At 35.5% G+C, this 20,355-nt stretch overlaps 1 protein-coding gene across 2 annotated transcripts; it reads left to right on the top strand.

The window, feature by feature from the left end:
- Nucleotides 1-28: 28 nt before the first annotated feature.
- On the top strand, nt 29-20,015 carry LOC111061325 (mediator of RNA polymerase II transcription subunit 30). Of its 2 annotated transcripts, none has more exons than XM_039419664.1 (8): nt 29-136; nt 552-686; nt 4,877-5,109; nt 6,328-6,543; nt 11,813-11,977; nt 16,132-16,233; nt 18,528-18,648; nt 19,752-20,015. In XM_039419664.1, the coding sequence occupies exons 2-7, from the start codon at nt 560-562 to the stop codon at nt 18,624-18,626; spliced, it is 942 nt and encodes a 313-aa protein (XP_039275598.1). In that variant the 5' UTR covers nt 29-136; nt 552-559; the 3' UTR covers nt 18,627-18,648; nt 19,752-20,015. The 2 variants fall into 2 exon arrangements, with proteins under 2 accessions (XP_039275598.1, XP_039275599.1); XM_039419665.1 differs by having other exon boundaries at nt 40-136; nt 6,331-6,543.
- Nucleotides 20,016-20,355: the final 340 nt, after the last annotated feature.

Genomic DNA, 20,355 nt, shown 5'->3' with positions numbered 1-20,355 from the left:
CGAAACAAGTAATATCGATTATAATATCAGAGCATAAATATCGAGATCGTCATCGTCAGCAGCCATTCAACAATATTTTTGAGTGAGCACTGCATCGATCAGTAAAGTTTATGTTTACAATAAATAAAACTTGAAGGTATGTTTGTGTTTATTTTTAAAATTCAAATACTATGTTTGCTATTTTATATTTAATAATAATTTTTCAAAACTGAGAAATTTAATCATAGGTAACTCAACTTAGCTAGTTAAAAACTTGAAATGTTTGTTCATAGCAATGAAACTGAACTTTGTTTCTATTAGGCCTTGAAACAAATTCAATACAATTAATTATTTATGATCAAATACCAAATATACCGCATCATTATCTTCCTCAAGATTATAGCAATTTTAAATGAAATCAAAACTGAACGACTCGCTGTAGTCTCCTAACCTTACTTTTTGAAAGATGCCGACATCTCCTAAGTCAAGAGATATCATACCGTTGACTTTAAATTTACAGTAAACAGTAATCCAATCAATTTTATACAAACAATCTGGTTTTCTCCTTTCAGAATATATCATGTCTGGATCTCAGCATGGGTTTCAATCTAGTTATGCCAATTCTCCCCAAGGAGCTATGAGATCACAATTTGTTGGTGGGCCTGGCAATCAGATACCTGGACTCATGGGAACTGGCCAACAACCAGGTAAAAATTAAAAATTGACCATATCTGTAAACTAAGCTTAAACCTGGAGAATTAAAAGCAATGGAAGATTATATCACCGTATTCAATAAATTGTGAATGAAATAGAGCTTTGAAGACTTAATATAGAATGTCCTATAGTAGGTCCACGTTATAATGTTAGTGGAAAATATAGGACAACAGCGTTGCCGATTCTCTGCACTGCCACTCTTTATAGAATATAAGGAATAAAGTCCACGAGATATAAGCCTAACCTCAACTTTTCAAACGGTGAAAGATTGGCTGGCGTATACTAACTTACTTGAATTCTTCGTCATTGACCGGGAGAACCGGATAGACTGTGTCAGGGAGTTCAGGGGGTCACCCCTCAAACTCTGGGATGGCGGCTGTTTGTGTTTGAGTATAGGGGCTCATCCACTAGCTCTGCCAATGAGTATAATGGCCGTTGTATTAGGCGTTCTTTCAATATTTGCTTAAACTTTCTGGCTTCACAATTTTTTATATATTCAGGGAGCTGGTTATACAGTCGCAGTGCTGATATTTCAAAAATTTTTAAGTTGCTGTAAGTCTGCTTCGAGGTAGGTCTGCCGCATGTCGAGTGTTGTAGGTATGTATATTGCTTCTCTTTGTCATGTTGTTTGCTTTGTTCTTTATGAATAGGAGTGAGCAGAGTACATAGTGGCTAAAGATTGTAAGTACTCTCAGCTTTTTGAATAGTGGCCTGCAGTGTGTTAGATGGTCAGAGAATGTGATTCTTCTAATGGCCTTTTTTTGTAGCAATAGTATATCTGAGCTGGCTGAAGCATGTCCCTAGAGAAGGATTCCGTATGTTATGTGACTGTGAAATAGCGAATAGTAAGCTGTCATCAAGTATTCTAGAGTGACAACATACCTTAATTTTTTAGGAGATGTAGGACTCTTGCTAGTTTTAGGCATGTCTTTGAAATGTGTGTGTCTCATTCCAATTTTCTGTCAAGCCAAAACCCCAATAATTTTACTGGTTCGGCAGGGCTTTCAGGTTTTTCGTTTTTCAGAGAGCATATTAATATTTGGGATTTGTCCTCATTGAGTTTAAGCTTGTTTATTTGGAACCATCTCTTTGCCTCCTGTGTGTGAGTTTCGTTCATTGCCAATGCTTGTTCAGTTGATATTCCTCTAGACATCACCGTCGTATCATCTGCAAACAGTATGGAGTCCTTGCTGGGAACAAAGTCATTTGTCAAAAGGATGAATAGAAGGGGGCCTAAGACAGAACCCTGGGGCACTCCGTGTTTGATATCTCTAATCCTTGACAAAGCTCCTTTTTTTGAGACTAATTGGCTTCTGTCTTCAAGATAACTTTTTATGGTGTTGAGGACCGGGCCGCTGATTCCATACCTTTCCAGCTTCCTTAGGAGAATTTGGTGTGGAACACAATTGAAGGCTTTACTCAGATCAAACAGTGTAAGGGCCATTGTATCACCAGTCTCAAATGTGTTCTGGATTTCGCTAGTCAGGGCAATCAGTGCATTTGTTGTAGAGTGGCCACTTCTAAAACCATGCTGCTGTTGGCAGAGGAGGTTGTTACTTTCAAAGTAATCCACCATTTGTTGCTTCATAATAGTCTCCAGCACCTTTGCCATGTTGGGAGGAATTTATATTGGCCTGAAATTAGCTGGCTAGTCAACTGCACCTTTCTTGCGAACGGGTGTTTGATGTTTTCAAAATATCAGCGTGGTGGAGATGTAGGGGTGGTAATGTCTCTCCCACATCATCCCCTCTCATTCTGCATTCATACCAGCATATTTTTAATTGTTTTGAAACCAGGGAATCTACCTGCGCCTTACTATGTGACTTATCGCGTGCATTTGAGTGCATTCCACATGATATTCTCATCTTGAAGTTAAAGTATTATGTTCTTAAACATGATGCGCTCAGTTTGACTGAATCCAATTTGGCAGATAGACAACAGATAGTAAGCTGGAATGGTGTTGACTCTCTTCCACTGCCTGTTAGAATGGGAGTTCAACAGGATTCAGTTTTGGGGCCTTTACTTTTCATTGTTTCAATAAACGATCTGTTTTATTGATTATCTGGTAGGGCTTTAATGTTTGCCGACGATACCACTATTTATGCATCCAGTTCCACAGTAGACCTTGTAAGAAAACTCAGTCCTTGATCATTACAATAATGCTAAAAAATGGTTCTCTATTAACAAACTTGCTCTAAATGAAACTAAAACACAGGAAATCACATTTTCATTAAACAATGCTATAGTAAGGTCCACGTTATAATGACAGTATTTGATCAACTTTGGTTTTGCTATCCTTGTCTATCATTCGACAAAGCCGGTGGTACTATCCTTTTCTAGGTCCACATCGATGCCAAGTATGTTTTTGACAGTGTAGAAATATAATTAATTAATGAAGAGAATCGGCATCGCTATTCTTTTATCTTTATCCACTTCCATTATAACGTGGACCACACTATAGCGGCACAGACAAACCCAGTTAAACTACTGGGTTTCATGCTGGATTCTAAACTATTATGGGAACGTCATGTTGAAATGATTTGCTCTAAGCTAAGTAGGAATATATTTCTATTGAGGAGACTAAAATGTGAGTTGCCTGATAATTATGTTAAACAAGTTTATTATGCTTTTTTTCATTCAATCCTGAATTATGGTAGGTTATCAGATTATGGGGCCATTCCTCAAGTGTAAAAAAATATTAGTTTTACAGAAGAAAGCAGTCAGAATAATAAGCAATGCAGATTACCTAGATCATTGTAAACCTCTATTCAAGGAAAATTCAATATTAACAGTCTTCAATGAATTTTTGTGTCAGTGCTTGAAAGAGATAAAATTGAGGGAAAATGTACTGACGGTTGCCAGTGACATTCACAATTATCCGACTAGGGCCAGTGGAGATCTTCACGTACCTCAGCAAATCTCTTTCGAGTTTTCCAATAGTGGGGATAAAATTTTTCAACCTTTCACCAGCCTCCTTCCGTACCCTTCCCCTGCCTGTATTCCTCAGATATTTAAGAAAATGGCTCATTGAAAATCCATTCTACTCTTTAGAGGAATTCAGGACAGGGGTAGGTAGAATAAATTATTAATGTCAACTATTATATGAAATAGTTAATTATAACGTAGCCCTATTATGGGTGAACTATTGAATGCTATTGATTGATATTGTTGTCTTTATTCATTTTAAGGATTTGTTATTATTGATTTTATTATGTATTTTTACCTAATTATCATTATGTATTGTAATTTTATAAAATATTTTGTGACGTAGCCTTATGTAGGCTTACTACTGTATCGCCAGGCTGAATAAATTGATTGATTGATACCGCCAGTATAGAAGTGTAGAAATTTTTCGGCTACATTCAGCCGGGTTAGGCCCGCCGCAAAGTAGAACCACGTTAATCCACGAAAAGCAACCCACACCGTGGGATGTTTTGTAAACCATTGCTATAGAATTATTCATAATTGATCAGCTGACAAGTGGATTATTCATTGCATGTATTACACAGATGTCTAGAGAAGTCTAGCAATTGTTTACAAAACATCCCACGGCGTGGGTTGCTTTTCGTGGATTAGCGTGGGTAACTTCGTTCTGCCCTGTTCATGGGTTCGAATCCCGCCGATGAAATAGACGCTTGCTCAACTCAAATCTCCCACGCACACGCAAAAAGAAAAGTTTTCAGGAAAACTTTTTTCCGATCATACTTTTTGAGATATGAGCGCCCAAAGTTTAAATTTTTGGGACAGAACATTTCAAATTCGGTAATCCATGAGATTTAGAGGATTGATTTTTCATGTTATTGCTAATCTAGTGAAAAATTTTTTCTGAAAATATCAATTTTTGATAAAGTTATTCAGTTTACCAAAAATGACCAAAAAATTATTTTTGGTCATTTTTGGTAAATTGAATAATTTTATCAAAAATTGATATTTTCAGAAAAAAGTAATGATCGGAAATAAAATGTTTTCATGAGAAAACTTTTTTATTTTGATAGCTTGATGATATACGAATCGAAAAACTTTGAAAAATATCACCAGTAGAAAGTTTATTTTTAGCCTTTGCACAGCCTTTATTGTTGTTGTAATTTTCGTTGCAGATTTGAGACAATTGCATAAACAGTAGTGATAGATACAGTTGATTTTTATTGTTGCAGTTCAATTTTTGTTGTAATTTTCGTTTCAGATGTGATCTCGTTTCCGGGCGCAGGTATGGTGAACCAGCAGGGCTACGGCGTGGTGGGCATGCAGGCGCAAAGTCAGGCACAGAATCAGGCGCAACAAATGCAGATTCAGCAGCAACAGATGCAACAGCAGCTGCAGCAGCAGCAACAACAGCAGCAGCAACAGCAACAGCTGCAACAACAGCAGCAGCAACAACAACAGCAACAGCAGCAGCCTCAGCAGCAGATACCACAGGTGGGATTCATTAGTTAATAGCTTACGTTAAAAATTTAGATTAATGATAAATTATTAAACGAAAATCCTAATTAAATGTTGTAATTCGCCCCGAAGACTTCTGCTACTGGAAATATTGACAACAGGGTTAACAGCTGGATGGAAGTTAATTGTTAATTACTTATTGGTTAATGGCTGAGGTTGAAAATAGAGACAGACAAAAATGATTACTACAAGAATTTAAACGGTATATTTACTCTATAATTGTGATTGAGATTGATCATTTGTTCAATATGATTGATTGATTGATAATTTTTTCAAAGTATTGAAATCTTGATAAAATTTGCCAACTTTTTTGTCTCTTGTAAATTTTCTGTAAACTGAACGGTTTTCGTGAAATTTGCAATAAGAAATTTATTAACTAATAACTAATAAATTTATTTATTAATAACTAATAAATTTATTTATTAATAACTAAAATAATATAGTATTGTCTCTCGAACTTTCTCTGCTCTGAACTCGGGCTGCCCAGTTGTCAGTATGTCTTGAAAGAGATTAGCTTTTGATGTTAGGATTTTTGATACACCAACCCTAACAGCCATTAGCCGTTTTCACACCGATATCTCGCCGACACGACATACAGACAGGATTTACTCTGATGGACAGTATAAGAGGAGGCTGCGGTTTATAACTGCGCGATGTCTACTGTTCACAGAGCTACTAGTAATACTAGTAGTGATACTACTAGTAGAACCACTAGTAATACTTTGAAAAAATTATCAATCAATCAATCATATTGAACAAATGATCAATCTCAATCACAATCATAGAGTAAAGATACCGTTTAAATTCTTGTAGTAATCATTTTGAAAATTTAAATTGAAAATTTTTTATTTTATTTTTTAAAGTTGAGTCTTCATAGCATAAATATTCATGCCAAATTTCAGATCAATACATCATTTCGTTCTTGAGATGAAAATTCTCAAGTGAAAAAAAACAAAATGGCAGCTATAAGGATAACCGCTGAGTTTTGGACACTTAAAATGCGACATTAGTAGACTCCTATCAGCCAGAAACAATACTCTGAAATGTCTGACACTACTTCTGAAAAACTCTGTATTTACTGAATATTTCAGTATGAATAATAATTCATATTTATTTAATTCATTTACCGGTAATATTTTATTTATTTTGTTTGACATTGAATTGCATTTGATTTGATGTTGTTTTGAGTGACAGCAGGTGGGAGGAGTGGGCCAGTCGCAAGTGTCGGGCCCAGGAGTGGGGGTGGGGGGAGCCCAGGTGAGCAGCCAGCAGACGCCGAATGCGCCGGCGCCGGGTCAGCAGAGCAAGCAGGACTTCAACACCGCGTCGCTGTGTCGCTTCGGCCAGGAAACAGTGCAGGATATTGTGTCGCGCACTCAGGACGTATTCAGCACTCTCAAAACCCTGCAGGTACTCAAACTAGAATATTCTCTGAGGGAGAGTCTCAGTTCATCAAGATCTCACTCCATAAAGTGCCTATTTTGATAATTTCGTGAGAAACTGTGGGAAATTGAGCCGTAGGCTCAACCCACACTCACGCGACTCAGGTCGAGAAGAGATTCGACTCTAGTCGAGAGCATATGTTTTCTGATGGGGACAGTCGCGGAGACTAGAATCGACTGGTCTGAGTGTCACCATTTGGATACACATGCTCTCGACTAGAGTCGAGTCTCTTCGAATGCCTCGAAAACAGATTATGTGTCTACAAACCCATCAGAGTAGGAGGTTAAGACACAATGAAACACCTAAATTATTCATTGGAGAGCCGGAATTGGTAATCAAGAGCTCAACGGACTTCTTAGGGGTGAAACTGGAGGAAGGGCTGGGTTGGGGGGAACAATTGGATAAGATTAAAAGTAAAATAGCGAGTGGAATTTTTGTCTTAAGGAATTTAAGTAAATTAAATAATAAGCCTCTATTGAAGTCGGTCTATCACTGCTTGGTGGAGTCACATATTACATATTCAGTGGCCCTATGGGGAGCTAGAGAGAGTAACTTCCAGCAAATTTTCATTTGTCAAAAGAAAGCATTGCGCACTATGTTGAGGTTGCATCCACAAACACATTGTAGGGACTATTTTATTAAAATGGAGATTCTCAGTGTTCCCTGTCTCTATATTTTGGAAATGTGTGTATATATTAGAAGGTGTTCACTACAGACTATTAATAAGACGCATGAATATAATACACGGCATAAGAGTACCTTCTCGGAATATCATAAATTGACTTTGTATGAAGAAAAACCCAGTTATATTGGTAGAAAGATTTACCAAGTACTACCAATTCGGTTGCGGGAAATATTAACGATAAAAAAGTTTAAACGAAGTTTGAAATTATTTCTAAAGGAGGAATGCTTTTATAGTCTGAAGGACTATTTTGATTACTGTAATAGAGTCAAAGACAAATAGTAATTATATACTAGATATAAATTTAATGAAAAAATTAATGGTGTCTCGCTTTTGCTAGCACTTTGACTTGTCTGACGCCGTTGAGGCCAACCAGACGTAATATATATCTATCTTCTCGACCTGAGTCGCGTAAGTGTGAGTTGAGCCGCATAGCTCGTCGAATCTCATGGCGTCAAGTTTACGTTGCTGGCTACTATAAATCAGTTGGTCAAGTCAGATACACCATTGAAAACTGACGTAGATTTATTGCCGAAACTAACACAACCCAAAAGATTATGTTCATTAAGCTGCGTCTACACCAAAGTTATTAACAAAATGTTAATAACTTAATCTTTATAGATTCTATTAGATTGAACGGAACTTGACAAACACATATGTTCATCATGTGTATGATTGACCGAGCGAAGTGAGGTCTTAAGGTGCGTCAGATTTACGCGCCGAACATGAGCAATTCACTTTATATCAGCTGATGCTCAAGCTTTTTATATCTGTATCTTACCGTTTCTGTAAAAATATAGATATAGTCAGCTAATTAAAAGTGAATTGCTCAAGTTCGCGGCGCGTATATCTGTACGCACCTTTAGATTCAAGTCGACGTTCTTTGCATTTCTCTTTATGTTTATATGTTGCGCATTTACAGAGAAACGCGGTAATAGATTTTCATGAAATTTGACAGGTATGTTTCTTTTTAAATTGCGCGTCGACATATATACAAGGTTTTGGGAAATTTTGCATTTCAAGTATAATATAAAAGGAAAAAGGAGCCTCCTTCATACGCCAATATTAGAGTGAAAATCAGACTATAGAATTATTCATCAGAAATCAGCTGACAAGTGATTACACAGATGTGTGGAGAAGCCAGTCTATTGCTGTATTTCCATAAGGTCGTTAGTTTCAATCAGGTAGGTTGCAAAAAAGCCGAGTTATTTTCAATCCTGATTAATTCCAGTAGATCCATCTTTTCGAAATGGTCTTCTCTGATTTGATTCACATGAAATTAATCAGGTTTAAAATTCAACCGGCTTTTGTGCAACTGGGCCTTTGTGAGGGAAATTTTTGCATTCTCTGGGAATTAATCTCAATTTACTGTGATTAGGTAGAACATTTCTGTAAGAATGTTATTATAATTTCTTCTTTCGTAATAAATTTTTTATGCTTTTGTACTCCAGAGCGAAGCTCGGTCCCCGATATTTGTATCTCTATGCTAGCGTCTAGTCACAAGTTCTGGCTTTACAAATAGGATTTTACAGCTGACTCGAATCCAAGGATTTGCTTGAAAATTACTCTGACATTCTTTCATTCAATCAACCTATTGTAAATGAATAAATTAATATCCTATTCCAGATTTCCATATTCCAGAATATAATACGGCATCATACAAATAAATATATGATACTATTTATAAAATGGAATTATAGTACCCTTTACAATTAATAAAATAATAAAACAAGAATACAAATTGTAACGTAGCTACTAGTTTCGGTGATCACACCATCATCAGGTTATAATTATAAAACCTGAATTTAGTGATTAACGATGCTGTGATCACCGAAACTAGTATTACGTTACAATTTGTATTCTTGTTTTATTATTTTTTAATTGTAAAGGGTACTATAATTCAATTTTATAAATACAAGAAAGTAGCCCTGAATTCATACATTTTAAAAATATGCTACTATATCCACTGGAATTTCTGAAAAGCATCGGGACTTTGAGATTTCGGCAAACTGAGACACTCTCACACCCACCACTTATTGATGATCAACTTGGAACTTGATGGGTGAACTCACCCTTTCAGATTCGTACTCAGAAGTTAAGATTAGATTATTATTATTATTATTATTATTATTATTATTATTATTATTATTATTATTGTCATATGTTACGTGAAGCCACAAATCTGAGCAGAGCTCAAGTGGCATGTAACATGTCATGAAAATTTTTCTATGCAAAGTGTATGCATCTGTATCAACTCAAAGTATGAAGGCACCACAACATTCCTCCATTGTATAGGCACACGCTTCCACAAGTACATTAGTAATTGAAGACAAGAAAAGCCTATGACTACCACATAACCGTATTCTTTCAGGTAGACAATTGAAGAGCTTCAGTCCCGAATAATATGGTCCTTTTTCCAAAAGTGTCAGTCTGTGAGCGGGGTACTGATATACAGCTGAACTCTTTGCTCTTGTGCTATAGCCATGGCAAACTACATTTCCTTCAAATCTCTCTGAATTTCTGAAGACAAAATTTACAGATTGAGTTAGCAGTCAACCGAAGAGAGATTTTCAGTAATGACCAGCATTTCCCTGTAATACTATTTGTTGACAATAAATTTCAAAAATTCTTTCTATCGACTAATAGAATAGAATGACTTCCTTATTTGTTGACGTGGCGAATTTCGGACTGTAATCTCCACTCTACATGAAGGCATCCTTCAATTTATTTTTCAAATGAGTGTTTTGAGATCGGCTGATTTCTAATAGAATATTTTTCACTGAAAATTTGAACCTTTCCAGTTGATATTATAAGCAAGAATAACATAAATGGAGGTCACCTATATGTCAATCGGGCACCAGTGGAAAGAGTAAAGAACTATAGCTACCTGGGAACCATAATAAATGATGAATGGGATGTTACTGAGGAAATGAAATCAAGAATAGGAAAGACCAGATCAGCTTTCAATAGAATGGGCTCCATCTTCAAGATTCAAGAGCAAGAATTTCTCCCTAGAAACAAAGATAAAAATGCTCAGGTTTGTTTTTTAGCTTATGGCAGATACACAACAAATATATAGCTCATGAGTCTCAAATGCCTAGATATACACTGTATATTTCCAAATTCTTTGAGATGTTGTGTAGTTTTCGGTCAGGAGAACATACGTTTTTCTGACCGCCATCATTTGCTAGTCCATTTCAATTCAATTCAATTTTATTTTCATGTTATGCATCGTATATAATACAATATTAACACAGGTCATAAACATCACATCATAAATACATTACATAATTATGCTACTACAATATTTATATAATATAGTCTAAATCATTGAAAAAATAAGCTAATATCACAGATGGAATTGAAGTTAGATGAACCAAAAAACAGTGGAATCAAAAGTCTCGAATTCTGAAAAGTTGCAGATCATAGAATTAAGTGGCATTTTTAGTTTTTAATTAACCATAATTCAATTTATTACTTGTAATGGCTAAACAATGGTAAGCAAAGACAATAGTCACATACATTCAAATTTCAAAGTAACATTCATTTACATTTAGTGTTACCTAATGTGCACCATGGAGGCAAACTAGCGTTACACATATTCAATTTAAAAATCTGATTGCTGGAACAATTTTGAGGTTGAAGAAGGTTAAAACTCAATTTTCACAGAAAAAAAAACATTTTCAAAATCATCTCCACCATTAAAAATGTCCAAAATTGATTCAAATTGTAATTTGCTCAGGTGTTATGTGTTTACCGTCCTATTATATGATGCAGAGTCCTGGACCCTGAATGAAGCCATTAGTGAAAGACTTGATTCGTTCGATATGTGGGCATACAGAAGGATTCTGAGGATACCGTGGACTGATCGCATAACAAACATTGAGGTTCTAAGGAGAATGGGGAAAGACATTGAAATAATCACCACCATCAAATGCAAAAAGATCCAGTATCTGGGACATGTAATGAGAAACGACGTAAGATATTCTCTATTACAGGTGATTCTCCAAGGAAAGATTTTTGGAAAGAGGGGCCCAGGTAGAAGAAGAATTTCTTGGCTAAACAACATCCGTTCCTGGTGTAGAAAAAGCTCCATAGAAATATTTCGTTTTGCTGTGGAGAAAGTGAAGATCGCCATGTTGATCGCCCACGCTCGTAGCGGACAGGCACAATAAGAAAAAGAATTTGATTTTATGGATATTCAAATTCAAATTCAAATTTTATTCAATCCAATTCACAATATTTACAAATTATGAGAAAAAAGGATACAGCTTAACAATATTAGGGTAATAAGTCAATAATTTATAAAGTACATAAAAGTCTTAATTTATTAAACAATAACATCAGACAAGAATTCGAACATGCTAAACCAGGACTAATTTGTGAATTTGGATAGAAAAATACTGCTTGCTGAGAGTACAAAACTCTACGTCTGCGAGCAGGAATGAATATCTGATAATGTAATGTTTTCCTCGCCCTACTACAGTAGTAAAGAATTTAGTTGTCTATTGCTTTCACGAAAACATAAAGTTACCTTTTTGTTTCTATTTGCAGCCGCCGAACGGAACAGCTCAAGGTGTGAATGCAAGCAATGACAGAAAGACCAAGGTTAGCGACCAACTGCGCACTATCAAATTCCTCTTCAAGCGGCTGAGGGTCATCTATGAAAAGTGCAACGAAAATTGCCAGTTGCAAGGAATGGAATACATGCATATTGAAGTAAGTGACATAAAATAATAAATTTGTTCACCACGCATTGATTTTCTTCTGAGATTTAGTTTATTTCTGGCTAGACTTTACTTCAAGTGCACCAGTTATTTGAGTACATCACAGAAATTATTGAGAGAGTTGGGTGCATCACTTACATCGATAGTATCGAGATAAGGTATCCCAGTATATTTGAATGCATATATCAAATACTAGTATATTTTATTTCAGTTTTAGTCTATAGTTAGTTAGTTATTAGTCAACTAGTTTATGCTTTATTCATTCATACAATAAGTACATCATCAAAATGATAGGGAGAAGAAAAATAAGGTAAACTTATGCTATTCCTCTCCCAAATTCAGATAAGGTTACACATAGTCCAAAATAGGTCAAGCTTCACTTGACAAAATTTTCAGTCATTGAATATTTTCACAAAGTAGATTTTCAAATTTAGATAGTTAATTTTCATACGGGGTGTTTAAAAACGAAACTCCCTAGTTTTGATGTCTCATAGAATCTGTAAAAAGTGATATACACTATTCTAGTTTGTGGTGTTTGATTCAGCAGCTGTCCAAGTTTTGCCCCCCCCCCTGCATTTGGCAGACTTGCTTGACCTTAAGACGGCGCCAGGGAACAGTTCCTTCAGTTGACACTCGCTTTCCAGGAAGGTGGATAGGGAGAGCTCGCCTAATTGCTTGGCCACCAAGCCCGGACTAAAAAACCGTCTGGACTTTTTATTTTGGGAAAACATAAAAAATGTTCCGAGACAAACCATTTACCGGAAAGAATCGCCACGGCGGTTGGGATAGTTACACCTGATATGTTGGTGAATACATGGCGAGAGCTTGAATATCGTCTCGGCTTGTGCAGGGCAACAAATGGATCCCATGTTGAAGTGTATTGATGTTGAAAAAAACTTGAAGATTCTCTCTTTCATTGTATGTACTTGTTGATGAAGTTTTCCATTAATTTACACATTAAATTTATACCTAAAACTAGGGAGTTCTTTTTCAAACACTCTGTTTTTCAGTTTTATTCCCAGTATGTTTGTACCAGTTTTAATTTCGATACTGAAATATGATTATATTAATATATCGATAGTTACGGTGCACTCAAAAAAAGTGTCACCTTGTTTTTATTTGAATAGCTGACAAAGTGTGATCTATTTTTTACTTTCCTTGCCCTATTACCATAGGTAAGGAAAGTATTGCTTTCCGAAAAAAATTAAGGTACCCCAATTTCTAAATTTCTATACGTTTCAAGGTCCCCTGAGTCCGAAAAAGTGGTTTTTGGGTATTGGTCTGTATGTGTGTGTGTGTGTGTGTGTGTGTGTGTGTGTGTGTGTGTGTGTGTGTGTGTGTGTGTGTGTGTGTGTGTGTGTGTGTATGAGTGTATATGCGTGTGTGTGCGTGCGTGTGTGTGTGTGTGTGTGTGTGTGTGTGTGTGTGTGTGTGTGTGTGTGTGTGTGTATGAGTGTATGTGCGTCTGTGTACACGATATCTTATCTCCCAATTAACGGAATTACTTGAAATTTGGAACTTAAGGTCCTTACGATTTAAGTATCCGACACGAACAATTTCGATCTGATGCAATTCAAAATGGCGGCTAAAATGGCAAAAATGTTGTCAAAAACAGGGTTTTTTGCAATTTTCTCGAAAACAACTCCAACGATTTTCATCAAATTCATACCTAAAATAGTCATCGATAAGCTCTATCTACTGCCACAAGTCCCATATCTGTGAAAATTCCAGGAGCTCAGCCCCATCAATGCAAAGCTTCATTTTAGATTCCCAATTATCAGGCTTTGGATACAATTAAAACAAAAAATTCCAAAAGATTGAGCATAAAAATCTCTACAATAAATGTCCAGTAACATTTTCACCTAAGATTTAAAATAAGTTCGAAATTAGAGAAAATGTGATTATTCAATTGCAAACTGTTGGCAACTGTTGATTCTATTAAATCATTCACTATGAAGAGATAGCAGATCCCGTGTGTATCGAGCGTTATAGTCCTGTCACCAGCTGACTCAGATCTTTGAATAGTAAACTAGTATGCGCGGGAACACTAGCGTCAGGTGATCAATTTTCATAACGGCAAGGAAAGTTGTGTGAGTGCGCCACACCAGATTTTTAACTTTCAGTATTGGTTGAATGGGAGTGTGGTGGTGTTATTTATTAGCACTGCTGACAGTTTCTGTTGAATCACACTTTGCCTATTTTATTCCGCATCTATATGTTGGTCCAGTAAGCGGGACCAGCGTTGGCAAACCACCCATCCACACACTTGCGCTGGTCGACATTGGCCTTTATTGGGCCAACATGTAGATACGGCATAATCCAGTTGGGTTCAAAATAAGATTCATGGTATAATTGATACAGTAGTTTCCGATAATACTGTACTGCATACAGGTTGTCTGATAAGTCACTCTCTATTTTTCTACAGCTATAATTTCTTTTCACTATTAAATTTTATAAAACTTTAAAGTGAAAAAACACTCACATTATTTGATGTGGCGACGTCCGTTTCGTGCTGGTATTGCACATTTTCAAGCCAAACAGGAACTGAAGTGTTTAAGGTTTAGTGTTGATAACCTTAAATACTTCAGTTCCTGTTTGGCTTGAAAATGTGCAATACCAGCACGAAACGGACGTCGCCACATCAAATAATGTGAGTGCTTTTTCACTTTAAAGTTTTATAAAATTTAATAGTGAAAAGAAATTATAGCTGTATAAAAATAGGGAGTGACTTATCAGACAACCTGTATGCAGTACAGTATTATAATGTGAGTGCTTTTTCACTTTGAAGTTTTATAAAATTTAATAGTGATAATAATAGTGGAAACAAGATGGATAACCAACAACATAATTTCTTTATTTATGAACCAATTTTGTTGGAACTACATTTGTTAGATAGAGCACTCCTTGAGGTTTTGTTCAACACTTATTTTCATTTGTTTCAGTTTAGAAATGCCCCCTCTCTTGACTGTGGAAGAACGAGCCAAAATAGCAGCTCGTTATGAGATCTGGGGATCTGTGGTGCGAGTACCAAGGTGGTGGAGGGCTGAACGAGGGATCCATGCAACACTGGTGCAAGAACTTGAAAATTGTCATTCCAAATTATTAATAACATGGAGTGTCGCAGATGCAAGACGATCAGGAAGACCAGCAACGTCAAGGACAGCAGAGAATGTTGACAGAGTTCGTGAAATGTTCATGAGGAGCCCTAAGAAATCACTGCATCAAGGTTCTCGTGAAAATGGTTTTTCACGTTACTCTGTTGCAACGATTCTTAAGAAAGATCTCAGTTTTAAACCATGGAAGCCACGAGATCCTTGATGCAGTGATTTCTTAGGGCTCCTCATGAACATTTCACTAAACTGGAACAAATGAAAATTGGTGTTAAACAAAACTTCAAGGAGTGCTCTATCTAACAAATGTAGTTCTAACAAAATTGGTTCATAAATAAAACAATTATAGCTGTATAAAAATAGGAAGTGACTTAACAGACACTCTGTATAACGCGCAAGAGCTCAGCTATTTGAGACGATAAGTGATCTCTTAGGGCTCAAGAACTCTGTCAAAATTCTCTCCTGTCCTTGACGTTGATGGTCTTCCTGATCGTCTTGCATCTGCGATACTCCCTGTTGTAAGTAATTTGGAATGACAATTTTTAACAGTTTTTGCATCCAGTGTTGCATGGATCCCTTGTTCAGCCCTCCACCACCTTTGTACTTGCACCACAGATCTCCAGATCTCATAACGAGCTGCTATTTTGGCTCGTTCTTCCACAGTCAAGAGAGGGGGCATTTCTAAACTGAAACAAATGAAAATTGGTGTTAAAAAAACCTCAAGGAGTGCTCTATCTAAAAAATGTAGTTCTAACAAAATTGGTTCATAAATAAAACAATTATAGCTGTATAAAAATATGAAGTGACTTATCAGACACTGTATAACGCACAAGATCTCAGCTATTTGAGACGATAAGTTATAGCCTCAAACTTAATTTAAGGAAAGTAGTAGGTAGTGGACTTATTCTAGCTTTAAATATTTTCTAAAAAAAATGCATCCAAGGAGGTCACACACTGGATTGAATTAATTTTTCCTTTTGTAATTTTTTTTCCTATTTAGTAAATTAAAATTTTAGGAATGAATTTCTGTTTTCAGAGTCTAATACCTTTGAAGGAAGAATGGGACATGAAATCTGAAGAGAGAAAAACTTCTGAGTCATATAGATTGGCATGTGACGAGAGTAAAGAAGTTATGGAGGTGAGCCTATTCATCTAAAATAAATGATATCATGATCAAAATATTTGATTAAATATTCTGATATAGCCTAACTTTTTGTGTAGTTGAGAAGTTGATATTGTGGTGATTATTCATATTAAATGAATAGACTTTTATTTAAATAATGAGTAAAATACTTCTAGTTATATAGATAAATAAGTTTTGAAAATTTCTTAGTATATTTATTTAATTCAGATATAATATTGTGATATAATGTATAATGATATCAATGCATTCATACGAACAGAATTGACTCAAGTTTTTGACTATGCAACACAGCAATATCATTATCATTACTTCTCTAGAGGAGTTTGATTTTTTCTGTTATCCATTTGTTGTTTCTTAAAAATCCAAATTTAAAATGTATTAATACTTGAAAATGGGATAAATGCCGGAAACTAGTCGTGTTTTATATCAAAATTTTTTGTTTTATATATAAATTATCGTGTTTTATATAAATATATAACAAGGGTATAGTACTCGTCCCGTAGCTTTGCCTCCGTGAATTTGAAACTGCATATGGGCAAGGTATGGTTCGCGGGGTAATATTCCTACTTTTTAAAAAACATACGCTCCAGAGTACCTAGATCCCTAGATGGGGGAAGCTCCCTAAAAATGTTCGATATTTTTGAACGGGTAGTATTTTAATTTAGTTGCTCTCCGCCGATAAGCAAAGCTAAAGGACCCGGACTGTACTAGTAATTTTCTATAATTAATTTGGTTTTAATTAATTATATAATTAATGGTTTTAATATTATATAAATAATAATAATTAATATGGTTTTAATTATAATATAATTATTTTTTTATTCTCGAGGTAAGAGAGATCAGGCATTCAATTAGCGATGGAGACTGAATCTCTGTAACATGAGGAAATTTTGAATCAGTAGTTTTCATTAAAATCAAATTTTCAAAAAAGTATGAAGGTTCGTCTGTACTAGTAGTTCTGTGAACAGTAGACCTCGCGCAGTTATAACGACGTCCCAAACCATAAGCTCATCCACACTGATACACTAACTATTTATTTGATCAGATCATGCTTACACAAGATTTAATTATCCTATAACGCTTTCCGGAATTTAGCGCGAGAAAACCAGAAGACATCTAGGCGCCCAGACGAGTTGTTATATTAAGTTCTTTGCATCCTATTTAATAGTGCATAAAAACTGCATTCAATGAGGCATGCAATTTATAGTCTACACAGCTGCTAATTTTTTACCAAGTTACATTGAGATATTGAATTGCATGCGTCATGGCATGCAATTTATAGTCAACTCGACAGCTGATTTATTATGAATAATTCTATAGTCTGATTTTCACTCTAATATTGACGTATGAAGGAGGCTCCTTTTTCCTTTTATATTATCCTTGAAATGCAAAATTTCCAAAAACCTTGTACATACGTCGACGCGCAATTTAAAAAGGAACATACCTGTCAAATTTCATGAAAATCTATTACCGCGTTCGCCGTAAACGCGCAACATATAAATATATAAACATTTAAACATTTGAACATTAAGAGAAAAGCCAAACCGTCGACTTGAATCTTAGACCTCATTTCGCTCGGTCAATAATCAATTCTCACTGTTTTCAGTCGAAATAATATAGACTAAACTAATTGACCGAGCGAAGTGAGGTCTAAGATTCAAGTCGACGGTTTGGCATTTCTCTTAATTTTTAAATGTTTATATGTTGCACATTTACGGCGAAACGCGGTAATAGATTTTCATGAAATTTGACAGGTATGTTCCTTTTTAAATTGCGCGTCGACGTATATACAAGGTTTTTGGAAATTTTGAATTTCAAGGATAATATAGAAGGAAAAAGGAGCCTCCTTCATACACCAATATTAGAGTAAAAATCAGACTATAGAGTTATTCATCATGAATCAACTGACAAGTGATTACACAGATGTGTGGAGAAGCCAGTCTATTGATGTATTTCCATAAGGTCTATAGTTTCAATCAGGTACTTGTGGATGAGAATACTGCATGAGGTCTACTGTTCACAGAACTACTAGTATAGTATCATAGAAACCAATTTCTGGCTGTGTTTTATCCTCACCTACTCTCAAGTTTAGTATTAATCCTGTATCAATTCAAATCATTCCAATCCATTTTGAACCCTTTTGAATGATTATTCTATTCTGATATTTTGAACCGGTACAAGTATTAAAATAAAATATGTTCTAAGTGATTGTGAAATAAGAAAGCGTAGGCCTACTTGTTCAAATTTGTATCATTACATTATTAATTGTATCTGTTTGTGTTTTTCAGCAAGTAGCCTTGAAAAATAGGCACTTGAAAGAAGTAATCGATCAACTAAGGAGAATAATTTCAGAAATCAACACTATGCTGATGATGAGAAGGTCCTAAACCATCAACTCGACCCTTAAAGGTACACTATTCTTACATTTTTCAGTTTTATCATGCTGAGCAGACTTTAGTATTAATGGAATATATTTGTTTTTAAAGTACCGCGTGATTCAAAAAGGACTTTACAACTTTGAAAATTCATATAAATTTTATTAAACAAGGTACAGAGCTGGTTTTGGTGTTGTTTTAAAGGAAAACACATCAAGTTTTTTTCACCTCAAACTAAAGATGTTCTATGTTACTTCCGTTGGTTATCCTGGAGAAATCCCATCGATAGTAGATTTCTTCCCAGACTATCACTAGTATTTCAGGTGTAACTTGCTCTACAGCAGCGCAAATCCTTGCTCTAAGTTCAGGTAGAGTGGCTGGCAAAGAAGGTACATACACCATATCTTTTATGAAACCCCACAAGAAAAAAATCCAGCGGTGTTAGGTGTGAGGAACGAGGGGGCCATGCAATTGGAGCATTACGGCCAATCCACTGATTTGGAAAGCGGTCATTAAGAAAATCCCGGACGTCAGTAAAGCGGTCATTAAGAAAATCCCGGACGTCAGTAAAGCGGTCATTAAGAAAATCCCGGACGTCAGTCAGATAGTGTGGTGGTGCGCCATCTTGCATAAAGAAAACATTTCGTTCTCGGTCATACTCATCGATCTGTGGTATCTAACATTTTTGCAACATATCAAGATACACAATGCCTTTTTTCAAACCAAAGCACACAGCTAGCACGCTCGGGTCCAGTGAAGACAGGCATCTTTGACGTAACTGCCGCTAGCGCTTGTGCGGCGCGACCAGGCACTAGCGGACTACGCGAGTCAAAACTTGGAGTGTTTTTGTTTAAAACAACACCAAAACCAGCTCTTTACCTTGTTTAATAAGATTTATATGAATTTTAAAAGTTTTAAAGTCCTTTTTGAATAACCCAGTACTTAATCATGTAAATCCCCCTTCAAACTTCAAACACGACTAATAACACTAACAACTCCAGTTAGGTTCTTTGGTTTGGGTTTTTGGTTTTTTTTCTTTCATTTCTAGTTTCTAATTGTCCTCCTCGGCGATTATTTTGATGAAATAATTCAATATCTGAAAGAATGATATCTTCAAGAGTGCTCATTATGTTGCAGGTAGAACTAATGGAGAGTGGTTGCTTCAGTACCGTATTCAGCATACTTCCAATCCATGTTGATGCGAATCTTCTATTTAAAGTTTATAGATTTTGAATCTGTACTCGTATCCACTGTGACTGACGTATATTATAATATGTCATGTGATACACATGTTCCCATTTCATGAACTAATTATTCCATTTGTAAATATTTTATGAAATAAGTGTTGATGATCATTGTAAATAACGATAATGTTTCGTCAATAAAAATTAATAAATTTGCCATGCTTGAATTCTTGAAATAATCCAAAAATCCAACTCAGTAATTTATTCTACATGAAAATCTACTTCAAGAAAACCAACTCTACTCTTGCCAGTTTCTTGATGGATCTCAACTTCTACAGCAAATTATCAGAAATATTATTGTTAACTTTACAGATTTATCACAATTCTTCAAAGGAGAATATTCCAAAGCAAGGTGTCACAGATACTTCGATTAATTTCTTTCTTTTAAGGCTGTTCAGTACCCTTTTTTCTTATTTTAATTGGATAATCTTTTTCAATATAATTGTTAAGATGATTTCAAGAGTGAGAAAAAGTGGCAACTAAAATTTTTAAGTGGT

Source organism: Nilaparvata lugens, chromosome 1 (genome assembly GCF_014356525.2).
Source record: "Nilaparvata lugens isolate BPH chromosome 1, ASM1435652v1, whole genome shotgun sequence".
In the NCBI taxonomy this organism is placed as follows: Eukaryota; Metazoa; Arthropoda; class Insecta; order Hemiptera; family Delphacidae; genus Nilaparvata; species Nilaparvata lugens.
The sequence above is the reverse complement of the archived record's forward strand: the minus strand, read 5'-3'. Positions and strand labels throughout refer to the sequence as shown.

Bases quoted from the DNA above. Each gene is read 5' to 3' on its own strand.
- LOC111061325 (XM_039419664.1), top strand. From the start codon at position 560: ATGTCTGGATCTCAGCATGGGTTTCAATCTAGTTATGCCAATTCTCCC. The intron at 5,110-6,327 runs GTGGGATTCATT...TTTGAGTGACAG, and splicing joins CTCAGCAGCAGATACCACAG to CAGGTGGGAGGAGTGGGCCA. The intron at 16,234-18,527 runs GTGAGCCTATTC...TGTGTTTTTCAG, and splicing joins AGAGTAAAGAAGTTATGGAG to CAAGTAGCCTTGAAAAATAG.